Source organism: Notechis scutatus, chromosome 4, assembly GCF_049901735.1.
Source record: "Notechis scutatus isolate UNSWTSFEM ecotype Mainland chromosome 4, rNotScu1.2, whole genome shotgun sequence".
NCBI lineage: Eukaryota > Metazoa > Chordata > Lepidosauria > Squamata > Elapidae > Notechis > Notechis scutatus.
In genome coordinates this window covers 119,269,419-119,290,132 of record NC_142012.1, presented here as the reverse complement: position 1 = coordinate 119,290,132, position 20,714 = coordinate 119,269,419, and the positions used below count along the sequence as shown (strand labels likewise).

The following is a 20,714-nucleotide window of genomic DNA, read 5'->3' as shown; positions in this document are numbered from 1 at the left end:
TAGTTTACTCCTCTTTTAAGTAACTCTTTGGTCAAAAATAAGTATTCTCTTCTCATCTCTTTTACTCTTCTTGGTACCTGTTTCAGCACCACAATTTCTTTGTCTTTATACTTCAAAGTTTTCTCTCTTGCCACCTGCAGTATCTGTGTCTTGATAATCTTTTTAGTCAAATCTGACGTGAACTTATCTTGGTAGTCTGTTTCTCATTGCATATCTTGTATAGACACGCAACACTTTATCCATCCCATCCATCATCTTTTCTTTAGTTATCTCTAATGCTTCTGCCAGTATTTCTGTCATTATTTCAGCAAGATTTTCACCTTTTCCTTCTTCTACATTTTGAAATCTTAAGTGGAATTCTGATCTATCAATTTCCCATCCTAATGGTTCACACCTGCCCTTCTCAACATCACTTAATTGGGTATCATTATCTCCAATTTTCTTGTCTTCATATTTCATCATCATCTGTTGAATATTTTCTACTTTCTCATCTTTCTTTTCAGTTCTTTGCTCAATATTCTCCATTCTCTTTTCAATCTTCTGAATTCCTTACATAATCATCTGTAATGACACTTCCTTCTCTTTCTCCTGTTGTAAGATTGTCTTATTGACCCTTGTCCTCCAGATGGTGAAGAGGCTATTGGTATTGAGGAAGCTGGGGCTGTTGTCTTTCTGCTCATCTTGTAGTACTTATCTGTGAAGAAAGAAAGAGAAAAAAGAGAAACGGAAAAAGAAAAAAGAAAAAAAGAGTACAGGCAGGCAATTGCCACTCCAAAAAGTAAAAAGGGAAAAAGAAAAATCTTCAGGCACTTGTATACCTTAGTCCAATTATTTCTCTTATAAGAAGGACAAAAGGAAGAGGGCAAAAAAAGTAAAAAAAAAATACATTCTAGTTCCTGGAATAGAAGGTTGAAATCCAAATATAAAAATCCAACTGGAGGAGAAGTAAAAAAGGAGGTGAAAAATAATTTAATGTGAAGCCAGCCACTGACACTGAGTATCCAAGGCTCTTTAATAAATCAACTCAAAGTTTCTAGTTCCATTATTTTCAAGGTCACTTCAATCTTCTTTCTTTCAACTTCAACTCCAGACTCTAGTTATCTATAGTTTCACAGATAGGCACCTGCGTAAATAATCTGCCATGCCTATCCCACTATCTTTTCCAGTGCAAAGCTCAGTCCTTGAGTATAGCACAAGTACATAAACAAATAGAAGAAAAAAGAAACAATATATCCAAGCCTCTAGATGGCAGTGCTACTTTTTTTCCTTCACTTTCACTCCCCCCTCATGTATCCAGTGCCAGGAACAAAAAGAGAAAATGAAATCTTTCCTTTTGAAAAAAAGAATAAATCTCAAATCAAAAAGAAGAGTCTTAATCAAAACAGACTTTCAAAAAATTGTTAAGAAAATAAAAATAAAAAAATAGAAAATTTAAAAGAAACCAGTCCAGTTTAAAATTAAGGAGCTTTACCAAATTCAAGTTCCAATAAAAAGGGGAAAAAACTTTCACTTTAACTAGCTTAATTTCACCGCTTAAACTCTTTTCTCTTTACTTTTAATTTCACTTTAAATATTTCAGGATGTTCTCTTTGAAAAATAATAAGTAAAAGTTCATCTCACCAAACTGACACACTTTCTTTCAATCTCTTCCGTTCCGGAGCTGTCCCAGCTTCAGCAGCTTGAATGGCTGCTTCTCCGCTGCTGGCAAAAGGGCTCTTCCTGGATCAACCAGGGACTTTGCAATGTCCCTGGGATCAACAGGACATGCCCTTATCGATCACCATCTCTATGGGATGGTTTAGGTCCGTCGGGACCGTCCAACAGGGCGGTGATCTTGGAGGATCAAGATCACGCATCGTACTGCTGCAACGCCAGCTCCGCCCTCTCCCTCGTACTTGGTAGTTCCTTCTAAAGTAGAATAATATTAAGATACTCAACAAAGATAGAGTATTATTCAATGTTTGTACATTAATTTGGAACAATATGAAAAATTGTATAAAGAACCCACACTAAAATCAAACATAGAGACTCCAAAATCTACATTCTTTTTCATATTTTTGTTAACTGAAAGTATTTTTATAACTCAAAGTGATGAAGAGTGCTAAACAAACATCAAAATACCACAAAATTGGGACACAGAAGGAATGGAAATACAGCAAGCAGCAATTTCTGTAAAATTATAGAGGTTGCTTGAAAACTCGTTAAAGGTAGTAGTTTTGTCTATCTATCTAAACTATATGTGGTTACACCCTTCTCCCAAACTGTATATTTCATCATAGAACTGAACAAAAGGAAATCTTACATTCTTTTTCTTTTGCCAATTTTGTATTCATTCTTTTTCCAATCCTGTGGTGTGTGTGTGTGTGTGTGTGTGTGTTTGCTCCTATTTCTAAAAAGAAAAAAAATATAAGACTTAAATATCTATCATCTAAGGTACTCAAATTGTTATCTAGATTAGCTATTTTAAGTTTTCAGGAGATATCAAAAAGCTATTCTTTTTCTTTGTTTCTCTTTCCCACAGATAACTTTGGGACTTGTAAAGAAAACTGATGAAAATAATGTAGAAATAACTATTTAAAATATATTATTTCAGAGGGGAAAATCTCAGCAAGAATATATCAATGGCCTCCTTAGCATCAGTATTTAGAAATGCTTATGTACTGTCCTAAAACATTTATGTATTCCTAAAGTATATTTCTAAATTAAACTATATGGCTACATATACAGGAACCAAAGCTTCGATTTTCCAATATATAGAGTATTTCAAAAAGTACCAAAGAGACATTTTTTAAAAAAAATATCTTTATTATTCTTAAATAGTAAAAGCTAGTCCCAGTTTTTAGACATCATATATGATTAACTAATAATATTTTTTTAAAAAATGTTTGTTTTAGATGATGTTATACTTGTTCCAACATAGAAAATATATTAGCTCCAATGCCAGCAAAATGGAAGGTATGCCTTTGCTAAATTAGCACTATATTTCCAATGAATTGTAATTCAATAATTATAAGCTGGCATTAAAAAAATGTCTTTGTAAAGCAGAGTAATTCTGACACATGGTGAATACTAATCTCCTATGGCTACCAAACAGGAATAACTACTGTGGTGCAGTGGAAGAATTTCACATTAAGAAAGAAAAGATTCAAATACCATATTTAGTTTATTATTTAGTTTATTGACCAGCTAAAATAGTCTCTATCTTTTAGTTTAACTTACTGGGGTGATAAAATAAGTGGAAAAAATTACACTATTGGGTATCCTCTTCCATTCATCACTTTTTAGTCAAAGAAACAAGTTGTTAAGTTTAATAAGTCTGGCTTAAAATTAGAAAATGTATGCAGTTATAGTATTGTAATGCGCATGCACACACATATTGTTGTTGTTAGTTGCAAAGTCATGTCTCACCCATCATGACCTCCAGGCCTTCCTATCCTTTACCATGCCCCAAAGTCCGTTTAAGCTCAACACACATAAATAAAACAGCCAATAAATTAATTATACTCTTCATTGTTAGAAAAAGACCTGTGATAGGTGAAATACTATTTTTTTACTTACCAGTAGAATCTATTTGGGGTTATGGATTCTTGTAGAAGTAGCCATCTTCTTCCAAATTCAACTGAACTGTACAACTAAGAAGAAATGTTAAAAGAAATACAGTGTTTTAATCTTCTGCCAAACATTCATCCTGTTTTAATTCTCTTAAAGCTTTATGATGTGAATGATTACCTAGATTGTTTTTAAATCTCAGTCTCCTTTTATCACACCTTCCAAGAAGGTTTACAAAATATTCTCTAAAGAAGTGCTCTTGATAATTCAAAAATATGCTCTATAATATATTTCTTTTTAATTATCTCCTCTCAACGTTACCTGTCTAATGTGAAAAAGTGTGCAGCAACAATTCTGTCCAAATCAGAAATGATTTGCTCTACCATGAGATGACAAAATACACTGATTGTTGTTATAGGTTTGTTTTAGAATGGGTCAATCACTCAAACAAATGTCCTTGTTATATCTGACATAGATTTAACAATGGGACAGTAGGACACAATTTTTCTATCTGCAACTTCTTCCATTTTACCCTAGATTCACCAAAATGTTATTTCTTGAAAACTGAGTGGTGTTTTTTTTAATGTCTCACTTCCATGTCTTTTAGAAAGTCTTTGGAATTTGAAGTGATGGAAGTTGTCAATAGGGTTATATTATTGGAAGACAGTTGCTGTTCCCTGAGGGCATTTTTCTTTGGAATATAACTGCAAGCTGAGAAACATTGGGAAGGAAACATACAAAGAAAATCAGATTACAGGTAGTCCTCGACATACAACAGTTCATTTAGTGACTGTTCAAAGTTACAATAGCACTGAAAAAAGTGACCGATGTCCATTTTTCACATTTATAACCATATCAGCGTCCCCAGGGTCATGAGATTTACATTTGGATGCTTGACAACTAACTCACGTTTATGACAATTGCAGTTTCCCAGAGTTATGTAATCCTATTGTTGCGACCTTCTAACAAGCAAAGTCAGTGATGAAACCAGATTCAGTTAACTACCATGTTTTTAATTTAATTTAATTTAATTTAATTTAATTTAATTTAATTTAATTTAATTTAATTTAATTTAATTTAATTTAATTTAATTAATTTAATTTAATTTAGAATTGCAGTGATTCACTTGACAAATGTGGTGAGAAAAATCATAAAATGAACAAATTTTTCACTTAGCAACATAAGTTTTGGGCTCAATTGTGGTCATAAGCTGAGGACTACTTGTACTCGTAGAACTACATCTCCCATCGATAATAAATTTAGATTATTATTATTATTTGCTTTAAGAAAAAATTTTTTTTAAGTTATTAACTGAGAAGAACTGGGGAGAATGCTGAATAATTTCAGGCTTGGTTTGGTCCTTAACTAACAATATATTTCTCCAATTTTTATCTTTTTTACTTTAGCAAGTATACCTGCACCACATAGCTGTTCCTATCACATTATCCAGATTCCTTTAATCATGATAACAGAATCCTACAGCTACTATGTCTGATGTCACATCCTGCTGATTTCTCAGTTGTGACAGCTGGTGATGTCAGTACAACCCTTTACTTCTTGGGGGGAAATAACCAGCTGTAAAATGAAAGCGAAGAAAGGTAGGGATAACTCCAACTGAGTAAATCCCAGAATAGTGAACTTCATTAGCCACCATTCATCTGGGAATGTTTTTGCTGAGTTGACCAAAACCTCTTGTTTAAAGAATGGGTTCTACTGTGGGGAATGACCCAGTTAACAATGTGCTGTCAACCATGCTAATTATATAACTTAATGCAGAAGAAATCTCAATTTCCTTATGTTCAGAAGATAAATGCAAGAGACTATGGGCAACAGGAATAAAAATAATTGACAGTACTGTCACAATGAAAAGACTTTAAAGTTTCAACAATACAGAATTCTGTAAACCTGGAAATTTGGATCTTAATCTGTGTCAGATACAAATGATAGAATACTTGGCCAGAAAGAATTGCTTTACATTTTTCAGCAGCTTTCTCAGAAGGTTTGGAAGAGACTCTATAACAGATTATCTTTATAGTTGGATCAAGTTGACAATGAGCTCCTGTAATGGGATTTCAATTGTCCTGATTTTTCATTTGCTGGGGAAAAGCAGACAAGTCAGCTGCAATTAAGCAGGAAGAAAGGAAGAAGTGACCTATTGATCACCACTAAAAATGACTCTGTAGAAACACAATGAACTTAAAATGATAGAATGTATTTATTTATTAATCAAATTTATCTCTCGCAGTTATGTTGTTACCTTCATGGACAATGAAACACTTGCATGCAAACAATCAAGCTCTGAGAGCATCAAGAACTCCACAGTTCAATCCTGAACCACATATATTCACTTATATAGGAACTTTTATTTTAAATTTGGTGGCGGGAATAAAAAGGAGTTAAACTAATAAAAATAGGGATGATAAAAAACTGCAACTAAATATCAAACAATGACAAGCAAAGAATAGAATGATCTACTCCAAGGGTTAGGGTTAGGGTTTTATGAAGATGAAAAATACTCACTGATTGCTTACTCATATCAATGTGAGAAAAAGCCCATTATAACACTGGAAAGAAATGTGTTCTAATATTTGAGACTGCAAAGCCAGAAAGTCCACTGAATTAACAAATTGTCTTCAAAACTATCCAAATGAATTGGAGGCACTGGATTTGATCTGATATCTCCAATCATTTTGGAAATATGATTCAAATATTGAATCTGAATTGAATCATTCCTTAGAATATTTGCATTATCCAAGAATCCCATCACATCCAACCAGATTCTATGAGAAGCCCCTATTTTATTTTCTTCTTTTAGGCTTTATGCTTTCAGTTATCAGAAAGACGCAATGCATATTAGACAACCACAGCAAAATAATGGATACTTTGTTGGATTCACATATGATTGTGGGTAAATGCTCTATTCAAATGGTATTCAAACTGTATTTATAAAAAAAGTACCAAATATTGAAATGGCTATGAAACAGAATTGTATGTCAGGTTAAATCTACTCAACCTTCACAAATTTGACCTTAACTAAGACATCAGATAAATAAAAAGTTTTAACAGGGAGTTTTTGTCAAACATTTGCTGGGGAATCATATTATTGTGACTAGGCAGAAAATTGGTTGAATGGAAATAATTTATTTATTTATTTATTTATTTATTTATTTGCCAATTGTTTACAAGATAATAAGTATAAGTGTATACATAGTTGTGAATACATGAAATGGGTACATATAAGAAAAATAAAATAAGAATAAGAGAAACAATAGGACAGGGACGGTAGGCACGTTGGTGCACTTATGCACGCCCCCTACAGACCTCTTAGGAAAGGGGTGAGGTCAATAGTAGACAGTCTAAGGTTAAAGTTTTTGAGGTTTGGGGAAAAAAACCACAGAGTCAGGTAGAGTATTCCAGACATTGACCATTCTGTTGCTGAAGTCGTATTTCCTGCAATCAAGTTTGGTGCGATTAACCTTGAGTTTGTATCTATTGTTTGCTCTTGTGTTGTTATGGTTGAAGCTGAAGTATTCATTGACTGGTAGGACATTGCAATGTATTTTATATACTATACTTAGATCGGACCAAAGGCGGCGTAGTTCTAGGAAGTTGGCAATTCTTCACTGTTTGATTAAATTGCAGAATATGCATGCTAGAAACAAAAACTATTTCACTATTGATGGGCAAGTTTCTTTTCTTTTCCTTCAAATATAAAAAATAGGTGTTACACAGAGCATAGACTGAATTAACACCTCAAGATCTTGTCTTCCGTGGAATCACCTATTCCCCCCCATCTTCCCCCCCCCCCCAGTATTATGGGAAAATGTATGACAACTATTTATCTATGCACAGATAATCTGTATCCTTCGTTATTCTAAACTGCATTTGTACCATAATATTACATACCACTATAAATTCATGTTTGTTATTCTAGAGGTGTACAAAGTATGGGCATGAAATAGTTTGAGCTACGAAAGTCATCAATCAGAGGTTGATGACATTTCTACTATTATATTACTTTGAGCTGTGACAGTGAAATGAATGAGATTTTTATGAGATCTTGCATTTATTTCCAAAGATCCATGCAGGAGAATTATTCATTGGTTGTCACCAATTTAAAGATTGTGAAAAGGAGCAGAAGGAGAGAACAATTTGGAAAGGAACAGGTGAAAAATGTCACATGGAAGTATGCAATTATTATGTTGAGATTTTGTGTACCAATGTAACAGTCTACATTGATTTAGAAAGATGGAATATTTCATTGGTATATTTCTTATGATATGAGAACACCCTCTGGTTTTGAAGTAGACACTCATCTTAAATTTAGAGGGAAACTACTTGGATACTCTTTGAAAAATGTAAAAAATAAGATTAGGAAAAAGGAATTTCAAAGTGAAAGAGTACACAATTATACTACTGAGCACAGATAGACATGCAGACACAGTCCTTCTTTGGACAGAGAAGATGGCTAAATGATTTTAGGTGAGTTACTGTTTCTTAGTCTCAGTCAAATGAAGCTAAAAATATACCTATCCACCAACCTGAATTGGATCAGGATGGTTGATTTCAGGTAATAAGCCTTCATTTAAGTGCATGTGTACATATGAGTATGTGTGTGAGTAATTTCATTATTGTCCTGTTTTATTAAACAAATAAAGGTTAAAAATAATTGATAGAAGTGTTTTGAAAGATGTACAAAGATGTGTGTGTGTATGTGTGTGTAATCAATTTAAAGATGTAGCAGTAGAAAGGGCATATCTTTAAAAAATAAATCACTGGTTTAAAACAAATTACCTTTGATTTTTAAGTTTTAAGCAAGCAGGCAATGATTACAAAAGTTCCCATAAGAGATTGTTGCTTAATATTCAAGGTATCTTGGGAGCATTCACCTGGCCAAACCTCAGGGTAATTTTCTGAGTTTTCATGCATATCCATGAGCAAACTGTTTTGTGGTAGTTCTTTAGTTCCATCAGGTGAATAATTCAACCATGAAGGTATTCAGGTGATCATCATCATCTCCTTCCCCAGCTTAGAGCAAGGCCAATATTTCAAAAAGACACTGAAATAACTTTCTCAGATTGTGTGATGATGCTCTAATACCTTACAATTTTGAAAAAAAATAAATATAGTATACTAAACTATAATTTTATATTTCTGATGCTAGGCTTTTGGTAACTTCTTTTAGGCAAGATTTTTTTAAATGTGAAAGATTTTTTAAAATACAATAGTACTTTAAAAATACGCTGTAATGAGAACAACGACAAAGAAAACTACTAACCTTCATTTTATTTGAAATGACATAAGTGCATACCACAAACTATATATACTATAGACAGTAACTATAAATATATAGTCAGAACCAAATAAACATGACAGTAACCCTAAAAAAAATGATAAAAAGGAAAAAAGAAGAAAAAAGGGGAAAGAAAAATGAAAACCAGAAAAAGTTACAAAAGCCTAGCATCAGAAATAAAAGAACAACAAAAATCTAGATCAGACGTTTGATTACTGAGAAATATTTTCTTTAAAGTGATAATTGTGCAAAAACATGATTGTAGTTATATCTTTGAGGTACAGTTGAAGATTAGGGAGCACAAATAACCTGAAAGTTTGATCTTTCAGATTGAGAAAAACATCTTCCCAATTTTCAGTTTCTACCTAACTTTTTTGCTGATGAATAGCATTTATATTCTGTTACATCCCTTCCCTTCATTCAATCAGAGTAGATCAAGAGCAGGACATATATCAGTGAGATAAAATCCAGAGTGAGGTGTTCTTTCTTCAGGATCAAAACAAATGTAAAGCTTACTTTCTATCTTATGTTCCTTCCTTTCTAAAATGTAGAAGATGGCCATTAAAAAAGTCCAAATATATATTTCATGTATAAAACAAATTCTTTGCAGGCTAGTCATACTCTAGTTCAGGGCTGTCAAATTCCTGGCCTGCAAGCCAAATATGTCATGCGCTGGCCACGCCCATGTCCAGTTTAGTGAAGGGGGGGAAACTCCCAATTCTTCACGTGACACTGCTGTGACAATGTGAGTTTGACACTCCTCCTCTAGTTCTTTCTGAAATGGCCACTTGATCATGTGATAATTATACCTTCAAATGATCAAACTTGGATATAATAAGTTACAAAGAAATTTCATCACAAAGCAATCAGTAGTGTGCTGTTTTCTTTAACAATTACAACAATTGAAAGAGAGCCCAAAAGTTTATATGTGACATCATTTGTGCTTTTAAAAATAATATATTTCATTTCTCCATCCTGACATATTTCTTCATATAAAAATCCTTTGAAAAATATACCGGATTGTCTTCAATTGGTCAGCAAATGGTGACCATTTGACTATACTGTTTATTTTTATTCTATACTTCTTCCCCTTTATCTACCTATAATGAACTTTAGGTACAGTTCAATATTTTCCCCTTAAAGTTAGGTGAAAGAGAACAAGCAAACTGAGTGACTTCAGATGGTATTTTGGCAGGTTCATAGCCATCTCTTGCTTATTTCTCAGTGATAGTCAGATATTAACTTTGAACCTGGCAGTTCATTATCAGCTGAGATCTAATAATGTTTTTTCTGGAATTTGTCTAATCATTTTTATAGATTAAGTACATATGTACTTATCACCGCCACTGCCATAACAGGTTACGAAATAGAGGAACTGATTTTCTCCCATGCAAGCATAAATGGAAGTAGCAAGGGGTCAATTCTATGGTTATTATCCACAGAACTTGGACAGACTACCACATGGAAGTCTATTTGACAGAATAATTGAAAAACACTTTCATTGGATATCTATGGAATATGGCTTTATGAAAACTAAGGAATAAATTCCCAATGGTGTTTCTCAGTGACATTAATGGTAGATTTTTGTTTCCATGTTTTTAGTTTTGATGCTGTTCAATCCAACAGACTGGACCACTTACAGAGTAAAAACAATGACATACAATAATTGAAACCTGAACAAATTGCAAAATAACTGCAAAATAATTATAAGATAATTACAAGATAATTACAAGATGGTAATCCAGACAATTACCATCTAAAGATATAAAACATCACAAATAGGAGCATCTCAACACAACCTGGAAAGGTTTTCAAGGTCTTACAGAATGCCCTCAAATGCCATATGGATCTTTTCATTTCACTATCTTGTAAAATACAAGAGTGATTTTTATAACTGTCATATATAGAAATATATGTTTCTTTTGTTGTTAGTAAAATAAATTCAAAATTATTATGTTTACTTTGACATTTTTATTTTTCCTTTGGCAATTTTGTCTCCTCCCCTTCATTTAATCTTTCTTTTCACCTTTGAACTCTGCCATATTTATAAAATGAGCTATTTGCTGAAAACTTATGAGAAGAAACTGAGTATTTCTTTCATTTTTGTCCTCGCAAAATTGCTCATAAACCTTGTTTGGAAAGAAAGGGATAGAAATAAATTTGATACTTGGGGACAGCCAATTTGAAAAGTGCCTATTTTTCTTACAGTAAAGCCAATTTGTTCATGCTCAGATATTTTGCCCTGCTATATGACAGAAAGCTTTTTTTTAGGGTGGTGTTTCAAAATTCTAATAGAATTGACTTGATTTAAACCTTCTAGAGCAGGGTTGTCAAACTCCCAGCCAACCAGCCAGATGTGTCACGCACTAGCCACACCCATGCCCAATTTAGCAAAGGGGGAAAATGTCCAGATACATCATGTGACATTGCTGTGATGACGTGAGTTTGATACCCCTGTTCTAGAGTAAACTAATTCAGTTAACCAGCAGGATTTCTACCTCTGAATATTCAAATATTTTGGATGATACTGATGACCTTTGCCAGTTCTACATTCTTCAAATATTTGAGTCAAATATTATGATAAATCAGCTTACATTATTTTATTAAATGATCTGAAGACATAGAGAACTAAATGCCTACATTACCTACACAAGTATGTGAATTATTTTCCATGTTGTCAGGAAAAGAAGCCTGGTGCAAAACTCTTCCTTAATCAATCTGTGGCTAAAGGAAATACTCGAAGACTAAAGACAGGCTGGGATAAATTTGTTTTACCTGAGGTAAAACAAATATCAGTGCTGCTAATTTCCACTACTGCTTTCTTATCATTTTAATTCGCCTGCCTACTAGCCTTTTCATTGGCCTAATTGCCAGTCATTTGACATTCTTCCATTCATCTATTTTATCTACCCTCCACATTCAACATAGTGTAGGTGTCTCACTTACAAAGTAATTCAGGGCAGGGATGGACAACCAATGGCAACCTACAGATGGCATTTAACAATTTCTGGAACCAAAAGGTAAAGTGATGATGCAAAATGGCTGAAATCAGGATTTTCTCGCTCTTGTCATTTTTCTGGGAAGAATTTTGAAGTTTTTGTTTCATAAATCATCATAGTTTCTACAAAGTGCTTGAAATTATAATTGGGTATCTTTCCCTTCCCCAAAATCATAAGAAACTCTGCTCTCAAATCATGGTTTAGGAGACATGTAACCCTCTTCCCCCAAAAAAGGGAGTTGGAAGCAATACAGAAGTATTGCTTGCCATTCCAGGTCTCCAGGTTGCCTACTTCTACGTTAAAAGATAGACATTTAACATGATATACATTCTAGAAAAATTATGTACTACCTATCCTGCAAAGACATATTGAGCAAAGCATAAACCAACTTCCATGTTTACTCTAGGGCTTCTTCAGTTAATGAGGAATTGACCAGGTAAGACTCTCTGGAATGATGAGTTGCCTTGATTTCCAGAGCTTTATGCCTATTCCAATTCGAATGTGACACAAGAACAAAATAATTAAATACGTGAATGGATACTAACTGCATTGATTTAATTAGATGTAGAAGTTAAAGAAATTAAATAAGTTTTGATTCTTCTACTTTTTAGACTTACAAATCTAATGTATTCTTCAATATATGTTGAGCACTTGGTTATTTTATGGAGCAGTTAGAGGAAGTAAATGTCAGGTATATCCTTTGAATCTCCTGTCTTTCCTGATATGCAAGCTGTTAACTGACACTTTATTCTGTCCAGTAATAGATTTAGCCCTAGTAGAGCATAAAAGTAATATTAACCTTCTGATCCTGACTGTACGCCAAAATCCAGTCCTCCTGCTTGGGATGAAAGAGCATGCTATGGATGTAGAAGTTCAACCGGTATTTTTGATAGGTGGCTCCTTCATCAGAACTGATCAGCAGGCTGCTCTCAATCTCAGGATCCGTAAGCAACATAATCTGTACAGATAAAACAAAGGGGAACTGGAATTTGAAACAAGAAAAAGGTGTAACAAACATTCTGAAATGTGTAGAAAATCACTGTTGTGAAATATTATTTAAGTGGGATCCATATAGCTGTACATAGCTACCCAAATGTAGACAAAGCAAAGATGGTCTTCTAAATGGAAAGGGATAGAGTGGGGGTGTCAAACTCAATCCTATTGCAAGCCATATCAAGATAACTTTCTTCATCTGGCATTTCCTTTGATCATTATCACATTAAACACAAGACAAAAGAAGGAAAAGATTAGAGAATGTCATTCAAATCATAGCACATTCTCCAAAATTCACAAAAGGGATAAAAGCCTGAAGGTATCTTCAAGTACCAAAAAGTACAAAGCCTTTTCTAGCCGATTCTGAAAATTTTGGATCAGCACATGAGTTTCCAGTATGATATCAAGGCAAGCTCTACATATATTTTCAGTGATTCCTTTTGCTTTAATTTAAAGATGTAATTTAAATTGTATCACATTCTACTACTCCCCATATATTGGTCCCCTGTGATATCATTCTTTCCATAGGAACCTTTTCTTTCTCACAATAACCTCTGGAAAGCTATAAAGATTTGAAGTTTTTCCTTAAAGAAATAAATCAGAGTCTTTCATAGATATCCCACATAATAAGTACTGTACCCAGAACTCTTGAAATACAGAAATTCATATAAAACCTTCTACTTCCACTGTAGAAAGCAGACATCACATCTTCTTATCATTTTGTAGCAATTTATTATGACTATCCCTCATCTCTTGAGCTTTCATACTAAAGGAGGCTATATAAGTGTGATGGTGAACCTATGGCATGCGTGCCACAGGTGGCACAAAGAGCCTCTCTTTGGGTACACCAACCATTGCCCCAGCTCCGCTGTGCATGCACGCATGCCTCCCATTGGTCTTCGGGTCTCTGCTGTGCATGCGTGGGGATGGGGCCTTCCCCAATCTCTGAAGTTTCCCCCCGCCCCAGCATGCTCTATCTTTCTTCCCAAAGTGCACCCTAGCTTTTTCCTGTATTTCTGCTGCCTGTGCCTTCCCCAATCTCCGCAATTTCCACCCTCCACAGGTGCCTCTCCATGGCAGGTATGCAGAAGAAAGCTAGGGTGCACTGGGGGAAGAAACTGCAGAGATCAGAGAAGGCACCAGAGGCAGGAATGCAGGGGAAATCTAGGACATGCTAGGGAGAGAAACTGCAGAGATTGCAAGTCCCCATGCCCCGTTTTGGGCCTGAAAAGCGTCCTGCACCAATCTGGAAGCCAAAATCAGGGGGGCACATGTGCCGGGAACATGTGCGCATCTTCAGGGGCAGGGCACGTGCATGGGGGTGCTCACAATGCATTTTGGGGATTGGGGGACGCGCACATGCATTGGTATGCATGCGTGCTTTGGGCACTCGGCACCAAAAAGGTTAACCATCACTGCTACATAAACAAAGTTAGACATAGTAGTCTCTGGATTTTGACTTTTCTGTCCAGTAGATGCCAGTCCCTTGGTTTTTCCTCTATGCTTGTTTTATTTTTTTTCTCTGTTATTTCAACACATCACTTTATACAAGATCCCAGAATCTGGATAAATAAATGCTAAAATTGGATTCTTTACTATAGTAGCAATACACATGGAAGACATAGAATATTATCCAAAGAACAGAAAAGAAATTTCTCAATGATAAGGAAACAACTCCTAATCAAAATGAATAACAAATTGTATTTTTTATGGTAAAAACTGTTATGGCACCAAAACCAAGTGACTGCCACTTCCAGGCTCTTCTGTTCTACACTCAAATAATAGTATTTTAGTTTTTGATCATAGGCAATTACTACAAGAAATTGTATGCCTATAAGAAAGTTGAATATATTGAAGGGTTTTCTTTAAAAAAAAAGGGGGGGACTATTTTGAAAAAAAAAACAACCCTAAAAAAATCTGACTACAATCCACAGTCAGCTTCATAAAAGGCACATAGTTATTGGCATTACACTAAATAGATATATTTCAGCATAACATCATGTTGAATGCCATATCAACAGTGCCAAGATTCCATCCCTTCCCACCCAACCCCATGGATTGACAGATGGTTAGCTTCATTATTCAAAATAGCATTAAAATGAATATGTAATAGGTACCCCTTAATTTCATTTAATATTGCAATTAGCATATTAATTTATTTTATTCTCTCTGCACTGGGCATATACATATATGGATGTGCATGCACTACAGACATAGTTATTAAATGGAATAAATATTCTGGATTTGATGTTCTATTGGATAGAAATAATGTATATGCATAGTAATACATAATATTCTAAGTAGTTGGAACTGAAAGTCTCTTCAGCAGTTGTGATGTGAATTCAGATGTACCCATACTTAGATAAGTTCCAATGAAATGCAACATAGATTTCAGAATGATTATTCTAAATAAGCACAAATTTGAGAAACAAAACTTAGAAGTCTTTCTGAGTTGGATTCAGGCACGTTATTACAGTTATATAGTATATCAGAAACTCGTGGCATTTTTATGATTAATATTATTATGGCATCATTTTCACTGATTCCTAGTAACTTCACAAATACATGAAATAGGCAGATTATAAGCCCTGTTGTAAAGGAAGGGAGATAAATGTGGACAATAAAAATAACGGTGAATAAAATGCAAAATAAATGGATAACTAAAAGTTATTAATTTGATCTATATATAGTCATATTTAGACTAGACTGGATGTGGGTTAATCTCCAGCAACAAGGGCTGCAAAACAGCGCTAGGAATATACAACATTTTATTATGATACAAAAAGGTTTGTGGGAAGTTTTTTTTTTCCAATTCTGTTGTTGCTCTGGACCATACTTATTCAGAATGTCCCCACCTCATTTTTTGTTCTTTCTATTTTCATGATTCATTTGATCATAACATGTAATTATTATCAACCTATGGATCCCTGCTTTCGCACAAATCTATAACAAATTAAATTATGCCAATATATTTCTGATATACAGAACTTTTTCACTTTTTCCTTTTTAATTAAAACTGCACCTTCATCTGGCTGCATGTATGCATCTATCAATGTCATTCAATGACACTGGATCACTTTCATTTGGATCTATTACACCCTTGCTCTCTTGCTTAGTTTTACAACCATTCTGTCAGAACCAAGAAAGAAATGAGGAGTTACTTCTGAGTAGTTTCTTTTATTGTTCCTCTACTATAGACAGCAAAACAAAACCAACAATTTTGCCCAACTAAAGCAACTATTTGCATAACTACAGATATATTCTGAGAGTCACTGGGAGGGTCTGTTTTAACCTTCTTCCTCCTTAGTGCTCTCAGAGTATAACTGTAGTAATGCAAATAGTTGCTTTAGTTGGGAAAGCATTTTGGTTTGGTTTTGCTGCAGGTTCCATTCTGGGAATCCAGATTACATTCCACCATACATACAGCATACCTATTTCATTTATTCATTTCATTAAGGAATTCACTCTCCTGATTATTCATTCTTATTATATTCCAAGCACAAGCTTCCATGTACCATCAGATATTGATAGTGTATAAATATTGATAGAGAGCCAGAAACAAGGAGACCATGAGTTCTAGTGACTAGTCAGTCTTAGCACAGATCTTGGGCTTGTCCCTCTCTCTCTGAGCCCTATGAAGGAGGCAACAGCAAACCATCTGAAATATTTTCAAGAAAATTGCAGGGATTTATGTAGGCAGTCACCAGCAGTTAAGAAGGAGAAGGAGAAAGAGAAGGAATGGGAAGAGGAAAAAGAGGAGAAGGAGGGGGGAAAGGAAAGAAGTTAACATACTGTATGCTGTTCCTCAAACTTCTTTCTTTATGTTTTCACATAATGCAGTTTAATAATATAGAGAACAGTGGTGGGATTCAAATTTTTTTACTACCGGTTCTGTGGGTGTGGCTTGGTGTGTGTGGTTAGGTGGGCATGGCCATGTGACTGGGTGGGCGTGGCTTTTTTTTTTTTTGCTTTTTTGCAGCCATCCCCCCACCCATTTTGGGGGCCTTCTGGGCCTCAGAGGAGCCTTTGCGGGGGCCTTTTTGCTCCCAGAAGGCTCCTCTGGGGCTCCAGAAGAAAAAAAAATGGAACCTGGAGGGTGTGTGCAGCACCCCGTAGCTCTGTTTTGGGACCTTCCTGGAACCTCTGGGAAGGGGCGTTTTTGTTCCCAGAAGGTTCTCTGGGGCTCAGGAAGAAAAAAATGGAGGGGGGGACTGATCCCCTCCCTCAATTTTTTGCCTTCCTGGACCTCAGCAAGGGGAATCCCGACACAGCTGATCATATGAATAGCTGTTTGTCAGAAGGGGAAAAAAAAGAAATACCTTAAGGGGCAAGCGTCAGGCAGGTGGGGTAAGTAAGCATCGGGCAGGTGGGGCAAGCAAGCCAGCAGTGACCAGGTCAAGGACATGGCCAGTCAGAACTTACTACCGGTTCGGCGACCCATGCCAAATCCTTGCTACCAGTTTGCCTGATCTGGTGCGAACCGGCTGAATACCACCACTGATAGAGAAGCTGTCAATCAGGTTACTAGCCTTAGTTGCAGCTGAATGAATGTCACATTACTTAGTAACAGGAAAGACATTTATGTCAACTCAGTCAGTTTGACATATTTTGGTTAGGATGCCACGAGCACATTCATAGCCTAGCTTATCCATAGGCATTATGGTATTTGTTGCAAACGAAAATTTATAATATAGAGATTATACTGCAGGGTTGCAAGTTTTTTCTTACATCCAAATAGGACATATGTGCAGTGCATGGCACACAATGCATTTTAATAGTCCTATAATGAAGTCTATGGAACTAAATCACGAGTGGTCTTGGCTACCTGAGTAACCAACTTTCTATCATAAACTGAAATTCCATGTGCACGAAGACCAGATAAATGAGCAGAAACAAAGGCATGGAAAATATTTTATTATAATATTACAAATTATTAACTATCTGTCTATAATTTATAGAGAATCATATTGACTGCATCAGTGCCAATGCAGCAATTTTGGTATACACACTGACACAGCAATTGGTACAAATATTTCCGAAGGATAGTTTATAGCTACATAAGTGTAACCATAATTAACTAGATTTGTTATGCAGATATACAATTGATGAAAAAATATGATTGAGGGGAGGGTTATGTCCTCTATAGATTTCTGCCATTGTAATAATCCAGTACCTATTAACCTGAAAATAATAGCCAGAACACCTACTACTAATACCTACTAAGAAATTTAAACATAATCTTATTATGATGTCAGTCATTTATGGTTAGTCTCATGCCATTGCTCAATGTGACACTTGTAAAACAATGACAGAAAATCAGCTGACTTAATTCAAGAGTATTGTTTTTTTGTAAGACATATCACACTCTGAAATTATGATTGTTTATGTTTAATGGAATACTGTCACTCAGAAGGCAGCATATGCAAGCTATGAGAAACTATGGCATTACACATAACAGCCTTTGATTTCTTCCACACTTCCTGACTAGAAAAAAGTAGCCTGCATATTTCTTCCATTATTAATGTCACTTTTAAAAAAACACAGCCTTGCCTTAGCTCCACCTTGCTTTCTCAGCCCATTCAAGGGAGAATTGGTTTATTAAATTGGAGGCAAATCAGAAAACAAGCTTTAAATTTTGTCCTCACAAACAGTTCCTTGTTTCTAGGATGGCATCAGAATAGAAGCTGTTTGGTCAACAAACAATGGCAATGTGAATGAAAGTTGCTTGTATACACACTGCATTGGAAATGATTTGCCAACTGAACAAGCTATATTAATACACATCTGCAAGTGGTACATTTATTCATAAACATATAGACATATTTATAGCTTCATGAACAGCAGTAGTTAAGCCATCCTTATTCTGAATCCAATATCACCCTCACTAGTGCAGTAAGAACATGGATGACTTAAAGAATCTATCTTGTGTTTGATAAGTTTGCATTCTGAGACTAGAAGTGTCTGAGGCTCCTCTAATTGCAGCTCTCAAAAATCAATTGTATTTGGAACAGGAAACATAAGAAAATGTCATTTTAACCCTTAAATAAGGAGAGCACCAATATCAAAACAGAATAACTCCAATTCTCCTCTGAAACAACTAAGAAATAAGTTCTAGTTTCCACCCACTTTGTGATATCCTCTGGGATTTGAAGTCCCTTTAAAGTAATATTTAATTGCCTATTGTCTAATAATCCCTAAATAGATTTAAAGCATGGCTATAGTAAGATGACAAAACACGGGATAGATTATAAGTCCATAATTTGGACGAGGAATGGAACTTATTAAGAACAAGGGCATTTAAGATGAATAGTGTAAAAGAACATCATATAATGAGCCATATAAGTCTATGAACAAGTCTCCCAGTGGAGGTGGATATACGATTCAGTGTTTATGAGGCTTAATAAAAATAAATGGAGTAGAAATTCCTGCAGCTATGGATCTCCCTGTCTGTATAAATCCCTATCCCCCCCTGGGTTAAATCCTACGCAGCAGCTGCTTTGCCATCAGTTCACCCATTCTCACAATGTTCTACAGATAATGAACTCTGCATCACCCTAGGCAAGTGTCTTGTTAATAACCTTGGCACTGACCATGCATACCTAAGCCAAGCCTGGGCATTTTACATTCATTTTGCAATGAAGTTAGCAATGTACCTAGACCACCTGCTGCAAAGTTTGCTATGTACAGAGGGGACTGAAGACTTCTACCCATGGCTAGTAACTAGAACCAAATGACCACAAAGTATGAAAGGAGAGAAAGGAAGAACTTGCCTGTAGGATCTTGTAGTGCTACGCATTCTTTCTGAATGTTTAGTATACATAATCCCACCAGGGTCAAGGTTAATTCAGCCTTCCATCCTTCTGAGGTGGGTAAAATGACGACCGTTCCATCCTTCTGAGGTGGGTAAAATGAGGATTGTTGGGGGCAATAGGCTGATTCCGTTAACCACTTAGAATGGGCTATAAAGCACTATAAAGTGGTATATAAGTCTAAGTGCTATTGTTATTGCTATAATGTTGAATCAGAGTTCAGTCAGATCTGTTTTATTTTTGACTACAATTCTAGTAATGCTACATTCATGTAAGGACAAAACAAGTAACACTGGAGCAGCAAGTTATAATTCAGCAATATCTGGGCTCTTCCAGATAGTCCTGAACTAGGATCTGCTAGAATCCTTGACATCCTTGGTCATATAAATGTAGCTGCTAGAAGGGAATTGTAGTTTAGGAATATCTACAAAAGTTTCCTATCTCCAAGGAGATGTTTTAGCTTCTTCTCTACCAGTAATTAAGAAGATGACAAAAACTAATTCTCCCCCATTTCTTAATTGTCAGCAGGGTTTCTTTTGATTTAATTTATAATTTTAATTTTCTTTTAATTGTATTTTACTATTACTATGTGTAATTTCTGTTTTATTTATACATTAAGTATTGCACACATTGAAATTAAACAAACAAAAAACGCACCCTCAAATACCTAATACAGTCATTTTATATTCAACTGTCAGAAAAAAATAATAGAAGCAAAGAGACATTCATCTGAACATACAAGTTTGTCAGCATACACTTTTATGTACATTTATTTACCTAGTGGTAGTGTTTATTGGACTTGGCTGAATGCCAAATTTATAGTGGAATAGACGTTTGGAAGCACTTCTGTGGGTTTCAGAGAAAAATAAGGAGCAGTTCCTTAAAATTATCATAACTAAATCTAAACATTTTCTTACATCTGCGAGTAATTTAGTGTTTCAAAAGCCGCAAAAAGGTAACATTTCTGTAAAAAGTCTTCTTTAATTTGAGCAAGGGGAGAAAAATGAAGGGATAACAGATAAATATGATTTACTGTAAGTCTTGTGTAATAGTTAAAGTCCAGCTTTATGG

At 35.0% G+C, this 20,714-nt stretch overlaps 1 protein-coding gene across 5 annotated transcripts in view; it reads right to left on the bottom strand.

Moving 5' to 3' along the window:
• Window positions 1–20,714, bottom strand: part of LOC113412787 (VPS10 domain-containing receptor SorCS1) — a 432,049-nt gene that overhangs the window by 136,494 nt on the left and 274,841 nt on the right. For all 5 annotated transcript variants that reach the window (XM_087964588.1, XM_087964591.1, XM_087964587.1 and 2 more), the window contains exons 4-5: window positions 12,641–12,799; window positions 3,559–3,632 (exon numbers count right to left, since the gene is read on the bottom strand). In XM_087964588.1, the coding sequence (XP_087820714.1) occupies window positions 3,559–3,632; window positions 12,641–12,799 (233 nt within the window). The remainder of the gene's footprint in view (window positions 1–3,558; window positions 3,633–12,640; window positions 12,800–20,714) is intronic.